This window comes from Hyalella azteca, unplaced genomic scaffold, assembly GCF_000764305.2.
Source record: "Hyalella azteca isolate HAZT.00-mixed unplaced genomic scaffold, Hazt_2.0.2 contig10088, whole genome shotgun sequence".
NCBI lineage: Eukaryota > Metazoa > Arthropoda > Malacostraca > Amphipoda > Hyalellidae > Hyalella > Hyalella azteca.
Genome location: NW_025940137.1, coordinates 191,547 through 210,335, shown reverse-complemented (window position 1 = coordinate 210,335; position 18,789 = coordinate 191,547). Strand labels below are relative to the sequence as shown.

The window sequence follows — 18,789 nt, the reverse complement described above, 5'->3', positions numbered from 1 at the left end:
ACGCAACCCCTGAAGTGTTTTCAACCATTGTAACACAGCGCGATGGAGCGTTCGCTTGAAGAACGATACGCCATAAAGCTTTGCGCGAGGCTTCGAAAAAATGCAACCGAAACATTTCAGATGTTGCAATAAGCCTTCAATAACGATTGCACTTCAAGATCACAATCTGGGAAGTAGCACAAGGAGGGCCGGGAGGAGGTCGCCGATGAACCCCGTTCTGGACGCCTAGCAACAACCGCAACTGAAGAGAACGTGGATCGTGTGCGCGAAGTTTTGCGATCAAAACGATGATCATTGTCTTCTTTGACATTTGAGGAATAGTCCATTGTTAGTTCGTAACGCAAGTACAAACTGTAAACTCATCCCTTTTAACATCCAACACCATGTTACAACGTTCATGAGAGGCATTCCCGTCGAGGAGTTTCAGGGTGCCTTTCAGGCGTGGCAAACATGTCTCCGCAAGTGCATTGATGCAGGATGAATGTATTTTGAAGAATATTGAACATATGTACAAATTACGATTAATACATGTTATTTGCCAGAAAATGCTCACTACTTTCAAAATGCACTCTGTAGTTCTGTATAATGAGTTCAATTACATAGAATTCTAATTATTATTATAATGGCTGAGTCAGATTAGCTGGAGGCGCTATCAAGTCATCCGTGTGTAGAAGATAATGGATGGGTTATTTACTTATTTACTCTCGCTGACATTTTTAAAATTTCATTTTAGATTGTTAGACCGTTTTTTACATCTGTCATGCTGTCATATTATCCTCTCAAAACTTGCAATACGCGAATGCTTCCTCTATATGTACCTCCCTGTAATCAAGGCTGGACTACTGTGAGTGATGAGTAGAAGCTTGAAAAACTTTCACTTTTTGTAATCTTTTGTGATCGGATACATCTTGTGTGACGAATGCAATTAATGACGCAAAGCCAAGTCTTCGCTTCGAACGATGAGATGGCCAGTCGAACGGAATAGCAAAACACAATTTCTTTGTAACATTTAAGATTTCGATATTTTTAAAAAAAATATTAAAAAGTCATAAATTTGATCTTTTCAACAAAGAAGTGTCTTCACTCTACGTTTAATCGTCGTGACGATACCGGTAAAGCGAGTAATCATGAGCTGGTGGGATCTTGGACGGCAAGTTTGGAAATGTGAAAAGACTGGAACTGAGAATTTAATGTAGTGTAAACAATGTGTTCTTTAGAAATAAATATTTAGCTATCAAAAATAGTGTAAATAATACCCTTGGCAACTTGAGTATCTGTTGCGGGGGTCAGCCGAAAGATAACGACTAAAGATTAAATTGTGAAAGCGACGTTAACTTCCTAAACGGTTTTGCCAATGTACTCGTACGTGGAAAGTTATGATTTTATTAGGAAATAAATCGTAAAATGAGTAACACGACATCCTCTCAATTAACTAAAGCGAAATAAATTTTCCTGATCTATTTTAAGGTACTATCTCCTTTGTTAATCATTGCTAATTTTGACTGATAGGCCGATGTGTCAAATACCATCGTCATTTAACTTCTAATGATAGAACTAGAAGATATGCTTACTGTGTTTGCATAATTTATCTCTTGATAAACGTTTCCTTGGAAGCAGTATAATTGAGGATTTTTCATATGCTAGAATTGCGTCACGTTCTCTTGACGGGTGAATCATTAGAACCGGAACCTCTAAGAAGCGAATTAAAGTTTCGAAAGCTCTAGGTTTGAATTCCAGGCTCACTCCGATATCTGCTGTCAAGGACAGTTCTATCGATTTCTCGGCGCTTATTCCTTCAGTCGTCAGCAAAACACAGTTCGTCTCTCAGTGCTCATTGCAGTGCCGTGGGTGTTGGTGGTGTCTATGAAAGTTACCGCATATGCTAACTGGTGTCTCATCGTTCTTTGCTTGAATTTCAAACCGAACCCTAGTACTTATTTTATTATAATCAAATCATGTTTGGAAGTGTAACTAATCAAGTGTCCGGACTAGGATCCAGTCTTGGTAGCTGGTTTAAGAAAGATAAAGAGAGCGAAGAAGGAGAGGGCAATGGGAATGGCTCCAAAGATGGGACTGCGTCCCCTCAGAAACAAGAGGAGCCGTCCACTGCTCCTCCTAAAGGCGCAGAGAAATCAGGGAAAGGATCAGCTGGTGGCAATGAAGATGCAGCTTCAAATCATTCAGGGTAAGTACTTTTAAGCAAAAAAAGTATCAATCCAATATGCCACTATGCAGAGGGTGGATGCAGCGTCGCCAATATATGGATTTTTAAGCCCAAAGCGTCGCCAGCCATTTTAAAGATGCGTCGCCGGGTAATTTTTAATGAAAAGCCATTTACGCTGAGTAATGACTCAATAGATCATGTTAGAACACAATAGATCACGTTAGAACACAATAGATTGACAAGTTTTTTCAGCAGTAGCATTGGGCTTGCCAGACGTATGCACATTGTGATCAGGTGACAGATACAAGCAATCAAACAAGCTGAAGATGGGCGCGGTGACAGCGGGGCTGCCTGAGCCATAGTTTGGTCGGTCATGGCTGCCTGAGCCATAGTTTATGATCGGCCATGGACGCCAATTTAAGGTCGATGTGGCTGATGGAGAGCTTGAAAAGACGCCGATATCTCGAGCTAAAAGGCCCTACTCTACAGCCTGGACCGAAACTACGCAATAAAAAAAAATTGTTTACATTTTTTGCGGGAACTCATCGCAACTGATCTCCAGACAAGCTTCGCTGCATCGTAATCCATCCAACGTACCGGAAACCTTACTTTTTTCTAAATAGTTGGCCGAAGACTGAGAAATATATTAAATGCAAGAATTTCAATCTAAATGTGTCGGCAAGATCTTCTGAAGGCGAAAATTTGGCTACTGAAGCGTCGCCAAAGATCTTGCAATATTCATCCACTCTCTGCACAGTGGCCAATATGGGTCATGAACTTGAAATTTGAAAATAATGTGTCAATTACCAAGACTCCAAGAGTAATGAAGATTGATAAATTCCTACACATTAGAAGCTTGCAATATTTAAGGCTCCAAAAATGACAAATTTTTATTTTCTTTGGATTCTTATATTCTTGCTGCTCAATGAAGAACTTTAGGTAATAATTGGATACAAAATAATTTAGCTACTGTAAATCTTATGGTCATAAAAATTTGGACAATGCTCAACACTCAACAGCTTTAAGTTGCTCATCATGATTCATTACTCATGGCTTGGAAATTAGATTTGTTTCTTATTTGATTTTTTTTTTGAAATGGACAGTGATGGCCTAAGACCTAAGTCAGTGATGCAGGGTGCCTAAATGATAAATTGGGTAGAAGCTAGTCAAGCCAAATGTGAATTGGACATATGGCCTTTTGATAAATTTATTTAGGTTTTTAAAAATCACCCTTGAAATGATTGTTTTTACCAGCACTTTTAGGAAACTTCTGCCCATGCCATGCCCAGTATTCCAAACCTGGCTGAACAGTGAACACAGGCATAGAATATATCTACTTGGCGAGCCGTAACTGAATTTTTCAAGCCGTGGTTTTATGGATTTGCCAGCCTTGATTCCATTTCTTTGAGCCGCCGTGATTCCATTTCACCTAGCCATGAATTCCATATATCGGCAATGAAAACCCATTTACAAGGCGCAAATTTATTTACAAAGTCCATGCACGTGTTGCCCCAAATCTCTAATTTTACCCTGAACAGTCAAATGGCAACGATAAAATTTGTCTTTACTGTAAGTTGAGCATGTGTTAATGCAGTCTGACCACTTTGTCATGACCGCAACTATGCGCGATCTTCAACAAAACTTTTATTTGATTTGTTTACATTACCATGTTTATGTTTTTTCTGCAGGATATTTTGGTGGGAACGGTAAAGCAATGCCAATTGCGGAAGTTGAAAATTTTATGAAGTGACATGTTTGCGAAGTGCAAACTGCGATTTTTCAATCAAACAAAAATTTATGACATTCGAGCCGCAAGATTTCATACCTACTGAAATTATATGATATTAGAGCCGCGACATTTCAGACAAAAATAGGACTTTTCCAGCCCTGGCTGAACACAAGGATAAATATCTATCAAACTAAAATATTTTGAAACTTTTTATTTTTCTATTTGACCACGGTATATCTCTTATTATATTTAATTTGCAATGTGCACAGTATTAGACAAAAATTAAATTTCATAAATTTAAAAATGGGTTAATAGGTCCTGAATTAGAACTGAAAACCTTTTGGCCAACTATGCAGAGTTTTGGACATTGTGTAGCCATGATAAGGGTTTCATGATCAAAATGTCCTTAGGATTATTGATAATTTGGTGCCAAATTGACTGAAGTCATCAAGATTTCTTGTCAAAAATACTTGCAGAGAGTTATTCCTAGAGAAATGTGTTGGCAAAATCTCCTGAAGCTATAGAATTTATGCAGTAGTGTTGTCAAAGCTTGCCAGATGTTTGCTCACTCTCTGCACCAAAGTGGCAAAGCAGAGATTTTGGTGCAGAGAGTAAGCAGAGAATGCAGAGTCTTCACCTTGTACTTAGTTCCATATTTAGCATAAAAATTCTGCTAGAATTTCTCTTCCTGATGCTGGGACTACATGCAATTCTTGAAAATGGCTAGCTTTTTCCAAAAGCTTGTTTGAATTTTATTGTTTCACAAGAGGCTTCCACAAATCATGGGAAAAATGTACATTTTTTGGTCAATTTCTGCAATGGAAATCAAGGCACGGTTTAACAGATAAATTTGCAGTATGGAAATTTTGATCACGGCTTTATAATCAATCATCATTTGGACCTTAGGCTAAGCCACAATGATATTTAATATTGTCCAGACCTGACCAACAGGTAACAGTACGTAGTTTACTAAAATTGAAACTTGAAATTTGTCATTTTTATCTGTCAGTGAGAGTTTGCCATGTGTAAAATTGTATATTTGCATCATTGATTTTGCAATTAATTATAGAATATTAGTGTACAATGGAATGTTAAAAGAATAGATGTACCGGTATAGCTTGATGCTCATTGAAGGCCCTAGGCTTGTTGAAGTTTTGCATTTTTTTTTGTTCTGCATATCCTCTGCCATGAAATTCTTGTATCTGATAATATGTAGTTTTGGTTTTATCTGAGGAGTATATATATATTTGAGTCAAGTCAACTCGTCTTGCCCCCCTTTGAAGGTGGGCAAGTGTCTCCATGTCACTGCCTTGAGAGTGTCTCCATGTCACTCCTGCTGGCTGTTTCAGGAATTCACTACTATCAAGGCCATGATAATGAGTCCCTGATGTACAGACTGGAAGATTATTTCTTAATCTTATTCTTGTGTTCTCATGTTTGGAAAATTATTTAAAATTTTTGCTTCTGAATGATTTCTCATTTGAGAGCAGATGATCAGGAAATAATACCCAAATATCATTCAATCAGACTTCATCAAGTTCTTTTGGTAATTTTCAAGATGATTGCCAGTCATAGGTATAAATATAAATGCTGAATCTTACAAATTTGTACAAGAGTATTTGGCACTTAAAACATTGTACATTTCAGCATCTTTGCAAGGACTTTGCAATCGTGATTCAAACTGGGATGATCATCCTTTCATTGTTGTTTTGGAATATGCTTTTTTTTAGTTATGTGTTGTTATTAGGGTATATAAGTTTATACCCCACTTAATTGTTTATACACTAATCTTATAACTTAATTCATCTATTGCAAGTCATACCACTTAATATAGAATGTCTTATAATACAATGGAATTGTCTTATTTTTTAAAAATGTCATATTAAATTGAATACTTCAAAGTTAGATGACTCATATATATTCTTGGTTATTGGAGGTTAGTGCGCAATTTTGCAGGTCACAAGGTTTTGGTCTTCATTGCCATGACTCAGATTGGCTTCAAGCATGAGGCTGTGCAGGTGTTACCTTGCAGTCCCAAGTGTTCATTACTGGACATTTGCTCCAGTGAAAGATTTTTAAATAATGAAGGTTCAGAGTTCAACAAATTCATTCATTTATAGTAAGCCTAATGTTAAATGATGCATTGAATATACATTATTATATTAAAATTTGAATTTCTCAAATCAAAACAGCTTTGTAGTGATTAAGGGTTAGTCAATTTTGAGGGTCAGTTGGAATAAGCTTCAGTACCTACAGTACATCAGCTTGCTCTTAGTTTAATCTTTTGATTCTATCACAAATGCTTGATGAGACAACTAGATTAGCAAAAAAGGCTGTTTTTCTCAGTGTTATGGTATGGGTGGTGTTAATGTGAAGCCTGGTCAAATGTGTCTATGGCGTGTAAATGGAATCGAAGAATCAAAAGGATTATATACTTGATAATGTTTTTATATGTTTTAGTCACACAATCATTAGTCTGAAGTTATCACCATACTATAAACGGCAAGTTGATTTAATTGGCCTTAGTGACCCTTACGAGTAATTGATTGGGACATTAATTTTGATCAGCTTCAGATAGCTCCCACCTGGTCTCTTCCTTGAAAATTTCGCGCAATCTAAGAACATTCATTCGCTAGAATAATTAGACAATGAATAATAGTCATAGCAAGGACTGGGAGCCTGTAATAGAAGCAGCTGCAGTGCCGAATTTTCAGATACGCAGTTTCTGCCTGCTTCGTTGCTTAGGCTGCTGCCTCTTCATTCTGAGCCTGTACGGTATATTTCCTTAGTATCCTTAGTATTTGTTTGGGACATAGCAGTCCCAGGCCACGATGGATCGCCGCCTCTGATTATCGTTCATCTGCATCAGTGTACGCATGATCATAACAGCTGTAATAGCAGGTAGCAGCACATGTGCGGCACCAGTGTAAGTACAATCCCAACAGCTGCTACGGTCATGTCAGGTCTGGGCCAGACAGGTTGTTTACGTGGCTCCCGCAGTCTCTCTCAGCTGGCTGCAGCGTTGGCATCAGTTACTGCGTCTAAGTGCAATTAGTTCCGAACTGCATTATGATTTTATTTCAATTTAGTGTATCATTGATAGTGCGTTAATGTATGATATACGTTTGATGTGTGTTCTCTTCTCGCGTTGTTGTAAGCCCAATTCCTGTGGATATCAATGAATGCAGTATTTTGTAATTAAAGCGTTTGTGTACGTGTTGTGTTTCAGACACCTTTATGTCTGTTGCAAAGAGTTTATTCGGTTCAAATGAAGCTTTATGAATGTATTACAGATAAAAATATGTTTCGTAGGTGTAATCAAAATATAGTGTGTAAATGGAGTTTATCGACTTTTATGTAATTGGCACTGTACCTGCGCATGTCGTTCGTACGTGTCGTCATTTTCTTTGTTCTTTACTTGGAAAGGCTCGGGCGAATCACATATGTATCAGTATGGGTATAAATTTAAGTAGTAGTGAATTGAATATTCACCAAAAGTGTCCTAAACGTACCTACTATATAGGGTTGTATTTTAGTCTTCGTTATCTTGCTTTGCAAATCGCTAGTCATCTTCTATCGTACCTTTAATCATACAACTCGACGCCCCAATAGATAATTTATACTGCATTGTGTTAAAGATTAATTTCCTTCATATTTGCGCATTTCAATTTAATGTTTAATTGATATAATATCGAAGATGGTGTTAGTATTTGAACTATTTTTTAAGTACGCTAGTGCCACTAACAATAAGAGATTATACTATAGCTAGCACGAACGGGTCGTTTTAACCTTAATCGTGTTCCAATAATTGCGTCAGTTCTCAATACGATGGTATTTATATTTACGCTACCAACTTTCTCCGTATTATTTTAATTTGGAGTTTAAATCAAATTACGGAACCATTATTTCGAGTGTGAATTGCATGACGAGATTTGACGCCAGTAAAGTTTCTGGCCAACTTTCCTGCTAACACGAGTTAAACGAACTAACTTACTTCCTTGTTTTAGTTGCAGGTTCAGGGAGTTGGCAGGAAAATTAATAACATTAAGGACTTCAATTCTACACTAGTTGAACTAAATTGACGATGGGTGTTATGACGGTTATTACAGCGGCGTCCATCGCACACTGGCCGTCCATTAAATACATTGCTTTGAAGTTCATATTTTATGGAGAAAAGATGCTGACATTCATCATTAATCTTTTTTGAAAAGTTTACCAATGTCCTGGATATATTTTAATAATTTATGAGTATGTTTATGAGGCGATCACCGCCGTATTGCTTAATTATTTCGTCCTATGACTGATATATTTAATACATGCACAACAGAACCCAATTAGCAAGTCAATCTCCAATTTGTGGGTAAATTCAACCTTGGAATTTTCCCCACATTAACGTTGAAAGACGTAGACTCTTCTACAAGTTGCCAAACATAATGCATAATTCCAAAATGTAATCTCCTATTCCTTCAAGAATTTCAAAACTGTAGAAGAAACTTTCAATGTCGGCAGAAAATAATTTAAATAACCGAGACATTATTGCTTGTCATTTCTTGCTGTAATGGACATGGTTCTTATTCCGTGAAGATCTGTTATACGACCAGATGTCGCGCTCTGTGATAAGAAGCCTTGATAGCCATGGTTCGATCGAAACTTGTACTATTGAATTAGTCGAGAATAGGAGTTCAGTTCTGCTTCTGTGGTTGATGATCATTTAAGCCGTTAGTTTATGGATCTGAGTAGAGAAAGTCACGATAGGAAGTGGCCGGAGACTCATAAATCGAAAACAATAAATAAAAAGATAATTGGCATTGGTACAATTGATTTTGAATTCGGCTCCAGGTTTGTACCATGCAGGTGGAGTTTGCACTATGACCTCACAAATTGAAAATTTACGTTAAACGAGCCAGCGCACAAAGGAAAAATTCAGCATTCACGAGAAATTTTTTGGTGTCAAACTGTAGGTATTTAAATGGCAGCTGGCGACTGCGAAAATATTCTTGCGGAACCTCGAATCACAAATGACGTTTGAATTGAAGTAACTTTTTCCCTCGATGCTGAACCTGCAATTAACCTCGATATGAATAAGGAAAGTGAACAATCTGAGGAAACCGTTTCCTCTGTGGACATAACGACCAGTGAGGCTTGTGAGGCAGCAAATGTTAACGGTGATGACACCACACGCGACACATTCAACATTGACGAAGATAACAGTGACTCCGCGGGGCGAGTCCTGCCCACGTTGACGAAGTTAGCGTCTGACTGGGAACGTTACTTCGTTAGGGTGGGAGATTGGCTCGTTAGGTGAGTGCTTGTTAGGTCTAGGCTTAGGTGGCTGAAGGCAGGCTCGTTAGGTGAGTGCTTGTTAGTTCTACTCACCTCTGCTTAGGTTGCTGAAGGCAGGCTCGTTAGGTGAGTGCTTGTTAGTTCTACTCACCTCTGCTTAGGTTGCTGAAGGCAGGCTCGTTAGGTGAGTGCTTGTTAGGTCTACTCACCTCTTCTTAGGTGGCTGAAGGCAGGCTCGTTAGGTGAGTTCTTCTGTAGTTTTATTCACCTATTGTGGTCCGAGAGGTGGATCAAAGCAAAGATAAAATGCCGCTTTGCGGTAGTTCTGGGAATACATGTTTGTGTGCATTTTAAGGGAGACATTATCTAACCTAAATATATTTGTGGGTACGGTTTCGTTCGAGTTCCGAGTGACCGATCTCGAACAAATAGTGATCAGTAAGCAGACTTACCATGTTAGCGTGATTATTGTATTTTGTTGTCGTTTCATGTTGGTTACTTATGGTTACTTTTGGCAACTCCGCCCGGCAAGGTGGCCAAGTGGTTAAAGTTCAGAGTACTACCGGTACCAAGATTGGCGCAGAGAGGTGCGGGTTCGAACCCAGCTCTGTGCGACAGTTTCTGGGCAGAATCGACAAGGAGGCCGGGCGGTTAAGCACAGCAGAATTGTAGCAGCGAGTTCGATGTTAAGAATCGTCGACAGGCCTACTATACGCTAAATTATTATTACCTACCGCTATTATTATTATTATTATTATTATTATAACCGCTATTATGTTCTTCTGGAAAGAAATTGTGCATGAAAGTCTAAATTTGCTTGTTCAAGATCCTTGTTCTGTTCTAATCTCTCGTTGAATTTCCCGAGACATACAACTCTCTATGGCCGGTTTTATTCTTATTATCTTCAATGGTGTCGAAACTAAGCCGCAATTAATTGTTAATATGCAACGCTACATGCTATTCTCGCTAAATGCTGAAACAATGTTCTAATACAGTATAATGTATAACAATGTATATGAAGAAACAATGTATAATACAATACAATGTTCCACTTTCTAATACAGCAGCTGCCCGGGATGAGGACCACACGTTTATTCCTTCATCATTTTAAGAAGCAATTCGAGCCTCCTTGGTGGTAGGCTCGAATTACATTAATAATTGCATAATTAATGTTAATTGTAATGTTAATGTTGAATTACATTAATAATTGCATAATTAATGTAAATATTTGTTGCAGTGCCACGGAAGGTGCGGACAGCAACCCTCCCAGCGACCACGAGGAGGAGGCCGCGGGCGACGCTAACAAGGCTGGCTTCGCGTCAGGTATGTGCTGCGGAGCAGAGCTTGGTAACTTGTATGCTCGCGGTAAGTATAGTTACTCACGGTAACTCTAGTTACTCATGATATGTATAGTTACACATGGTAACACTAGTTACTCGCGGTAACTCTAGTTACTCGCGATAACTCTAGTTACTCATGGTAACTCTAGTTACTCGCGATAACTCTAGTTACTCACGGTAACTCTAGTTACTCACGGTAACTCTAGTTACTCACGGTAGGTAACTCTAGTTACTCACGATAACTCTAGTTTCTCATGGTTTCTTTAGCTACTATTTATGGTAACTCTAGTTGAGATTAACTCTAGTTACATGGTATCTCAGTTTATTCATGATACTATAGTTAGCAGGTTCCATACTATAAATGACGGTGCACGTAGCGGCCTAAGTACACGTAGCGGCAGATTTCTTGTCTGTGACTGACTGACGTAGTTATGGACATGTAAATATATTTTATATTAGGCCATTAAGTACGAATAACATATGCTTTAAGTAACGAATATATCCGTAGACACAGGGTTATCATTGCACTGTTAGGAAAAACGGTGAAAAAACGGTCCCACTGGCATTCTAGTGGCCGGTCGCCCCGTGAAAATAAACTGTTTCGCCGTTTTTATCAGATGTTTTACGGATTTCAAGCGTAAAATTATAATCAAAACGGCGACGCGGTGTTTATTTTCACATGCCGACCGGCCACTGAAACGCCGGTATAATACCGTTAACGGTAATTTTTCTAACAGTGTGCATATACTGATGGCATTTCTAGCTACCGCTCCGTCTGGTACGGGTGACATAGATTACCTACATTCGTACGTGTTGATATGAAATAAAATACGTTGTTTACATTCATTATTATTATTCTTGAAAACTAATATAGCTGCAAGATCCAAGCTGCAAAATTCTCTGTATTTTAATTAAGAAAACGACATGGATCAACTTTATCATCAGTTTATAAACATGGCTTCAAGCAAAGCTTACGGAAATTTATATTCCAGAAAGAAATTATGGAAAATATCAATTTGTTTGTAGTAATCGAGCCGAGTCAGGACACAGCTCTTTGCCTTGATGCATATTTTTCTTCCACAGTTCGGTTTGGTGTATTTTCTGTGACTTAAATTTAGTTAAACTATTCGGTTTGGTGTATTTTCTATGACTTAAATTTAGTTAAACTATTCGGTTTGGTGTATTTTCTATGACTTAAATTTAGTTAAACTATTCGGTTTGGTGTATTTTCTATGACTTAAATTTAGTTAAACTATTCGGTTTGGTGTATTTTCTATGACTTAAATTTAGTTAAACTATTCGGTTTGGTGTATTTTCTATGACTTAAATTTAGTTAAACTATTCGGTTTGGTGTATTTTCTATGACTTAAATTTAGTTAAACTATTCGGTTTGGTGTATTTTTCTATGATATTAAATTCTGTACCTGCAGTTTTACTGCAGACGTCGAACGCTTTTGTGCGGTTTGAATAAGTTTTTCCCACAAGCACTTGAGCGCTCATACATTCCCGCTACTCGTTTATTTCAAGGTTCTGTTCTTTGAAAAAGTTGCAAAATATTTTTTCCGATGCTTAGACGTTGAAGAATGATTAGTCAGTTGATGATGTCAGAAGAATAATGCCGATCAATTAATAATATAAGGACTAAGGAAAGGACTGCTATTAAAGATATGCAATTATCGTTCTGCATTCAGTTTTTCAAAAATCATATGCGAAGATGATTTTTATTTGTGTTTAATGCCAAATAATGTTACGCGTTTCGCAAGAAATAATATTATTTTATTTTTATTTTTTTGCGCACGTTTGTCTACGACTGACCAAGGAACGTAAGGAATTTTTTTCCGGTATATTTTCGTTTTCGCACAGCAAATTTGGGAGCTTACACGTACACCGCATTTTAATTTTCAAATATTCACAGTATATGATGAAATACCGTATTGTTTTCATAAACTGTCACTATTTATGTGATGAAATAGTGTCTACATTTTCGGAGATTACCCGTATAGTTGTATACCACACATCATAGTTCTCTTCTACTTACGCTACATGCTGAAACAATATTGCTAAAGTGGTTGAAGATAATATGCGTATACCTCATCATATTTTTCATCTATTTAAAAAAATGATGGGATGTGGCGATGGTGATGCAGACATTTGTGTGTGTGTGGAGCTCAGATGGCAAATGGCCCGTTAATGATCGAGGCAGCGCTAACGCCGCAGCTGTCGCCCACCGTCCATATACCCAGTGAAAATTTACAGACGCGGCAGCTTCTGATTTACCAGAAGCTGGGGCGACTCTAAATTTTTGTTAGGGTTATTTTCTTCATCGAGGGCGGCATCCCGAGCGTGCGCCGTTATATATACAGTGGGGGGAAATAAATATTCGTACACTTGAAAAATCGTATTTTAATGTATGTAAGTACACAAACTTAACAGGAAAAGTGATTTAAATTATGTATAGAGACGCATAGTATTCAAAAATACTATCAAAAGAAATTAAATCTCAATGCAACAAAAAACAATGCAACATGTTCACTTTTCGGGTGAAAAAAGTATTCGTACAAAACAATAAATCCGCATTGTTTTAATTTAATACTTGGTTGAATACCCTTTATTCAGCTCAACAGATTTGTTGCATTGAGATTTAATTTCTTTTGATAGTATTTTTGAATACTATGCGTCTCTATACATAATTTAAATCACTTTTCCTGTTAAGTTTGTGTACTTACATACATTAAAATACGATTTTTCAAGTGTACGAATATTTATTTCCCCCCACTGTATATACTGTTCTTCCTGACTAGGCTGCATCGCATATAAAAACTCAAAATACTATTAAATTTCATTAATTTATGGGCATGAAAATGTCAAAAGAATTGTAATTTGATGATTTGTATGGATTTTTAAAATCATAATTAATATAACTATGTTCGGAAAATAGGTTTAGCAAATACAGTGCTGAATAATAAAATAATACAGAAATAATTCACCTTAGCTTTTGGTTGAGGAAACTATTTATTCTGGTGTGGGTTTCTATATGTTTCTTGTTCCTATATGTTTCTAGTTCCTATATGTTGCTTGTTAGATGCTCCAAAAGCATGAAGTGTTATACGCCCTCAGCTCAGCTACAACCCAGTTAATTATTTCATTATTACTTCGTAGAAAAACTTTCATAAAATGTTTAAATCCGCAAAGATACTTTCTCGATTTTCTTGCCAACTTTGCCTCTTGCGTGTCAAGAAGTTTGCCCCCTCGATGTTCAATTAAGCAAAGCTAAGCTATATTAGCGAATTGTTTCACTTTAACCGAGATCGTTATGCATATTTTAAACACGTGGGTGTAAAACTTTGAGCCTTTATCTTCCAAACTTCGCGTTTCGCGCCTCCGTGCGTCCATCATCGAGAAGTTTTCCTTTGGCGAAGATAAATCAGATCTAAAGTCAGCCAAGCAGATGATTTAGATTTCATTGCGGCTTGAGCTGAAATAACGAGACCAAAATACTAAGATATAGCTTAACCATGTATGATCTCTAACCAGCAATTTCTGGACTAATATTGACTAAGCGAAACCAGAAAATTTCTCATTGAGACTTCAAAATGATATTTACCATATATTAAATAAAACGCTATATTCGTTCTAATCTTGTACGCAGTCGCTCTAATAGTTATGAATAATAAACTGGTTCACTGAGTGTAAAGATGCAGTTTTTACACTGATATTCTAATTGCCGCTCCAGTACTTGGAGAAAAAATCTTACTCGCAATCAAGACTTGACTGCAAGGTAAACACAATCCCCAGTCTCCGTCAAATTTGAGTACAAATTGAAACTCGTTTCAGGGTTTACAACGCTGGCAAAGATGGCGAACTCGATCGCGCTACTGACGTAATTTTTATCATCTATATTTATACCATTGTGGTGTAAAAACTATTGAATTTTTAAATTAAATTTTAATTTGGTGCACTGAGTTGCTTTAACTGTGTTGTGAACATGTGCTTCTTTAGCCGCATTTTTTGTATTTGTACAATAAGTGGTAACGTGTATCTGAAATTTGCTGACGAAGATATAGGGTCACAATCGAGTATGAAAATCAAGGTTTTGGACCGTATAGTTCTATGTTCTAGAAACGTGTTCGTTAACGGAATTGATTTAGTAAACATTGAACAGTGACCTTTTTGGAGGGTTTATATCCCAGATGAAATTGCGTGTCTTTACATTACGCTATACGGCTACGTGGCACGTATGCGAAGTGTTTCAATTTTGATTCTCGTACTGCTTTGCATTCTATTTCTACCTGTTAGTTTTTTCAAATGGATTTACTGTCTTGTTAGCTCCTGTCTGCCGTCTTGCTCGCCCCTGTCTGCCGTCTTGCTCGCCCCTGTCTGCCGTCTTGCTCGCCCCTGTCTGCCGTCTTGCTCGCCCCTGTCTGCCGTCTTGCTCGCCCCTGTCTGCCGTCTTGCTCGCCCCTGTCTGCCGTCTTGCTCGCCCCTGTCTGCCGTCTTGCTCGCCCCTGTCTGCCGTCTTGCTCGCCCGTCTACCTGTCTCTTATACACATCTAGATGTGTATAAGAGACAGGACGGGACGTCTGCTCATCAAGTGTTTATCTGCGTAGACAACATTTTAAACGTAATAACTGCCACAGTGGTTGAATAGTCTAATGTCTGTCTCTTATACACATCTAGATGTGTATAAGAGACAGGACATAAACCTCTATGGCCAGACTTACAGGTTTAGTAGGAGGCTCGTAACTCGCGTGACAGTGTGTTCATTTTTACGTCCTGTTGCTTTTGACGTTGTGTTAGATAAGACTTTAGGGCTTCGGTTGCTCAGCTGTGCTGGAAAATTATAGGCATAAAGTTTTGAAAAATTCTTTTTCGCTTTGAAGTTGGCTTTGCGCGCAGGGTTTTGAAGTTGATTTTCGCTTACGTTTTTCCTTTTATTTTCTTCCTTTTGATGAGTAAATTATTATGGTATTGGTAAATTACAGCTTTTATACTGAAAAAGGGTGAAGCATCGTCCATGTTTGTTCGAAAAAAACCCTGTCCCTGCCCCCGGCTTCCAAGATCGAGCAAGAATTTGATAAACGCCGAATTATTATGTCAATCATCATTGGTATTGTTAGAATCGATGTTTTGATCAATTGATTATTGTTTGAAATGATAAAGCAACTACTAAATACTCAACTTAGAATGAATTTTATCAAATGTAAGCGAAATAATTCTAGAATGTTACATAACTGTTCCTCCACACATACTTTTATGCCCATCCTATATTCCTAGTATATTCTTCAATATATTCACGGAATGACTTAATATATTTGTGAATTTGTTGGCTCGGATCTTGCATCGTTCAACTTGTCTTATACCCATACTGTACTCCTAGGATTTTCTTCAATATATTCACTTAATATATTTATAAATTTGTTGGCTCAGGTCTTGCATCGTTCAACTTGTCTTATATATCCATCCTGTACCACTAGGATATTCTTCAACATATTCACGGAATGTCTTAATATATATTCATAAATTTGTTGATTTGTTGGCTCAGGTCTTGCATCGTTCAACTTGTCTGGAGTATCGAGCCGCGCCACAGCGTCTGCCAAGACCGTGGGCTCGTTCTTCGGCACGGCCTTCTCAAAAGCCAGCGCCTCCGTCAAAGAAGCTGGCTCTAAAATAAAGGAAACCGTCGAGAAAAATGTGAGTTGAATCTATGAATATTTTCATTGCATTATAATTTATTAATAGCGTAGTTAGTTGGAAACCGTCGAGAAAAATGTGAGTTGAATCTCTGAATGTTATCATTACATTATAATTTATTAATAGCATAGTTAGTTAACAAACTGCACGAAATAAACTAGCGTAAGCGTATCCTGAAATACATGTATTAAGCATGTATTCTGAATTACATGCATAATTTAGTTATAATATAATTACACATGTATTCTGCACTTACTCAAGGCCTGAATTCTAATATTGCTTTACGTTTAATGGTTATTACCAAGAAAAACATTATGAAAAAACGATCTCTAAGATTATAGAAAACGTTTAGAAAAAGTAAGCAAGATTGTTGCAGTTTAATCTTTTAGACTTTCGCCAGCTACTCCATTCCTCGAAACATAGACCTCTTTTGTTAGTAGGAAACATGGCCTGCGCTCTAAAACAGGCTTTCAATAGACGAAGTTACCAAGTCCGTCTGTAACGCATGTTACTCTATAACTTTCACTCGCGCTAACTTTCGAATTAGAATAGATATTGTAGCAACAATCTACGAACGCTGGTGGCGTCCTAAAGTTTTGAGCACGCTTCTGAACATCTCGGTAAGTTGAAGTTTCCGACAATAATATATTCTCTACAGAGGTATATATGCACCATTCATGCTAGTAACACATCCCGCTGATTTGAAATTCATTGGTTTTTTTTTTCATTGCTACTGTTTGGTTTCATCTCACAGAACGTAAGTATAGCCTTCACCCTTCGTATCTGTTGCGTGTTTCTCTAAGTGCTGTGTTATCAGGTATCTGACGTTGAATCAACGTTCGCTCAACGTTTAGACGCTGAATGTACGTCTGTTAAACGTTTTATTTTTGGCTTTGAAGGTTTCCAGCGCCGAGTTGAATCGCCCGTATTTAGCCTTCGCTTATTTGGAGTGCTTATGTGTACTGTTTGCGATGTTATTATTGATGCGACAGTGCCATTGTTTTTTCCGTAATCCCCAGGTGTTCATTTAAGTATTATGTGGTCATTGAAAGAACCCTCGTGGTTTCCGGCTTTCATGGTCGCAACGTGCAGCGAACCAGCACCTATACATTCATTTCTAATGACTTCATTTCATCTATCATCTGTGCAGAGTTCCCCAAGTAGAAGCATAACGATAATGTGTATTGTGATAGATTTGTGCTCGATGTACTCGTGTCTTGAATCCATTTCACGTGGATGTTTTTTTCTTAGTTTAGAAAACCAACCACCAATTAAATGGAGCTGTTTCGACTTATGCGATTGTTCTGGTTTTCTATTCTGGCAGTGAAGAAACTGGTTGAATGGATAAATGTCGTTTGTTTAAAAAAAAGGAGACAAATTAATTACTAATTTGGGAAGAAACGAAAAAAATTGTGATACTTTATGATCCGCCACGTAGAATAACTGAATTACGGTAATATCACAGGAAGGGGAAACTTAAGTTGAGACGTTTTTTTACCAGAGAAATATGGTTAATATTGATGAAAAAAGAATGAATGACGGGGATCGATAATTGTGTGCACGTGCAATATTCCTGACTGCAGGGGATTAATATTAGGCGAAAGACCAATGCACAAATGATAGAAATAACCTAGTGCTGATCAATGAACGTCAGAGAACTATAGCAAAAGATAACGAATAGAAGGAAACGAGTGTATAGATGAGAAAGGAAAGAGACGGAAGAGGAGCCCCAAAAAGGTGAGAGGAGGGGGTTGAGGGCCATCGTGTTGAAGCTCCCACTGCAGCTTTAACGCCTCACGAGGACTGTGGTGAGAGGGAGGCTTGCCATGGAGTGTTGCATGCAAGAACAGCTGCCTCAACGCTGTGCCTCAGCGTTGTGCCTCAGCCCAGCCAAAACGCTGCCTCAACGTTACCCCAGTCTGCCTCAGTGCTGCTTAAACGCACACACCGACTTGGTGCGGTGCTTCGCTTTTTTGCTTCGCCACAGTTCTTCCTGAGTGCTATGCTTAACGAATGCTCGGGGTTCTTGGTAAGCGTTTCTAAGGATCGCCTGCCGAAGACCACCACTGCCCTGGATGTAATGGACCATCATGATTCCCGCCTTCCGGAACGTAGCCTTCAACACTTCAAGTCGTCCGTATCTAGGCCGTGCGTCGAACCAGCCCTCGGTCGAACGGCCATTTGTCGAAGGACGATAAATTTTGGAACAGAACTGTGCTATCTGAAACCTAACCTTAGATACGGTGAACGTAAAATTACGTAATTTAACGATGCCCGGAAGTCAGATTCGATCCGCGGCCTGGTGGTGCACGGCAGGTTCTATGCGAGGCCGGAGGAAGACAAAACCGAGTGGTGCACGGCTGATTGGTGGATGTCCGGAGATATCCAAGGCGTTCGATTAAGGGCTTATTGGTGCACAAAATTGGTGGTGCACGGCTGCGCTCCCGTTTCTGATGCAGCAGTCCCAGGCCACGCAGGAGCGCCGTCTGAGAATTTCATTCCCGACACACCCATCCTCGCCATCACGGCCTCGGTAGCAGCAACTAGTGGAGCATAACTATCGCACATCTTCCAGTGGAAC

General features: G+C 38.4%; 1 protein-coding gene across 1 annotated transcript in view; it reads left to right on the top strand.

Annotated features, from left to right (window-relative positions):
* The first annotated feature begins 1,706 nt into the window (after positions 1-1,706).
* The window catches only part of LOC108678875 (synapse-associated protein of 47 kDa), a 67,770-nt gene continuing 50,687 nt past the window's right edge, over positions 1,707-18,789 (top strand). The window contains exons 1-3 of the mRNA XM_018167370.2: positions 1,707-2,185; positions 10,414-10,499; positions 16,060-16,208. Coding sequence (XP_018022859.1) covers positions 1,956-2,185; positions 10,414-10,499; positions 16,060-16,208 — 465 coding nt within the window. The 5' untranslated portion in view covers positions 1,707-1,955. The remainder of the gene's footprint in view (positions 2,186-10,413; positions 10,500-16,059; positions 16,209-18,789) is intronic.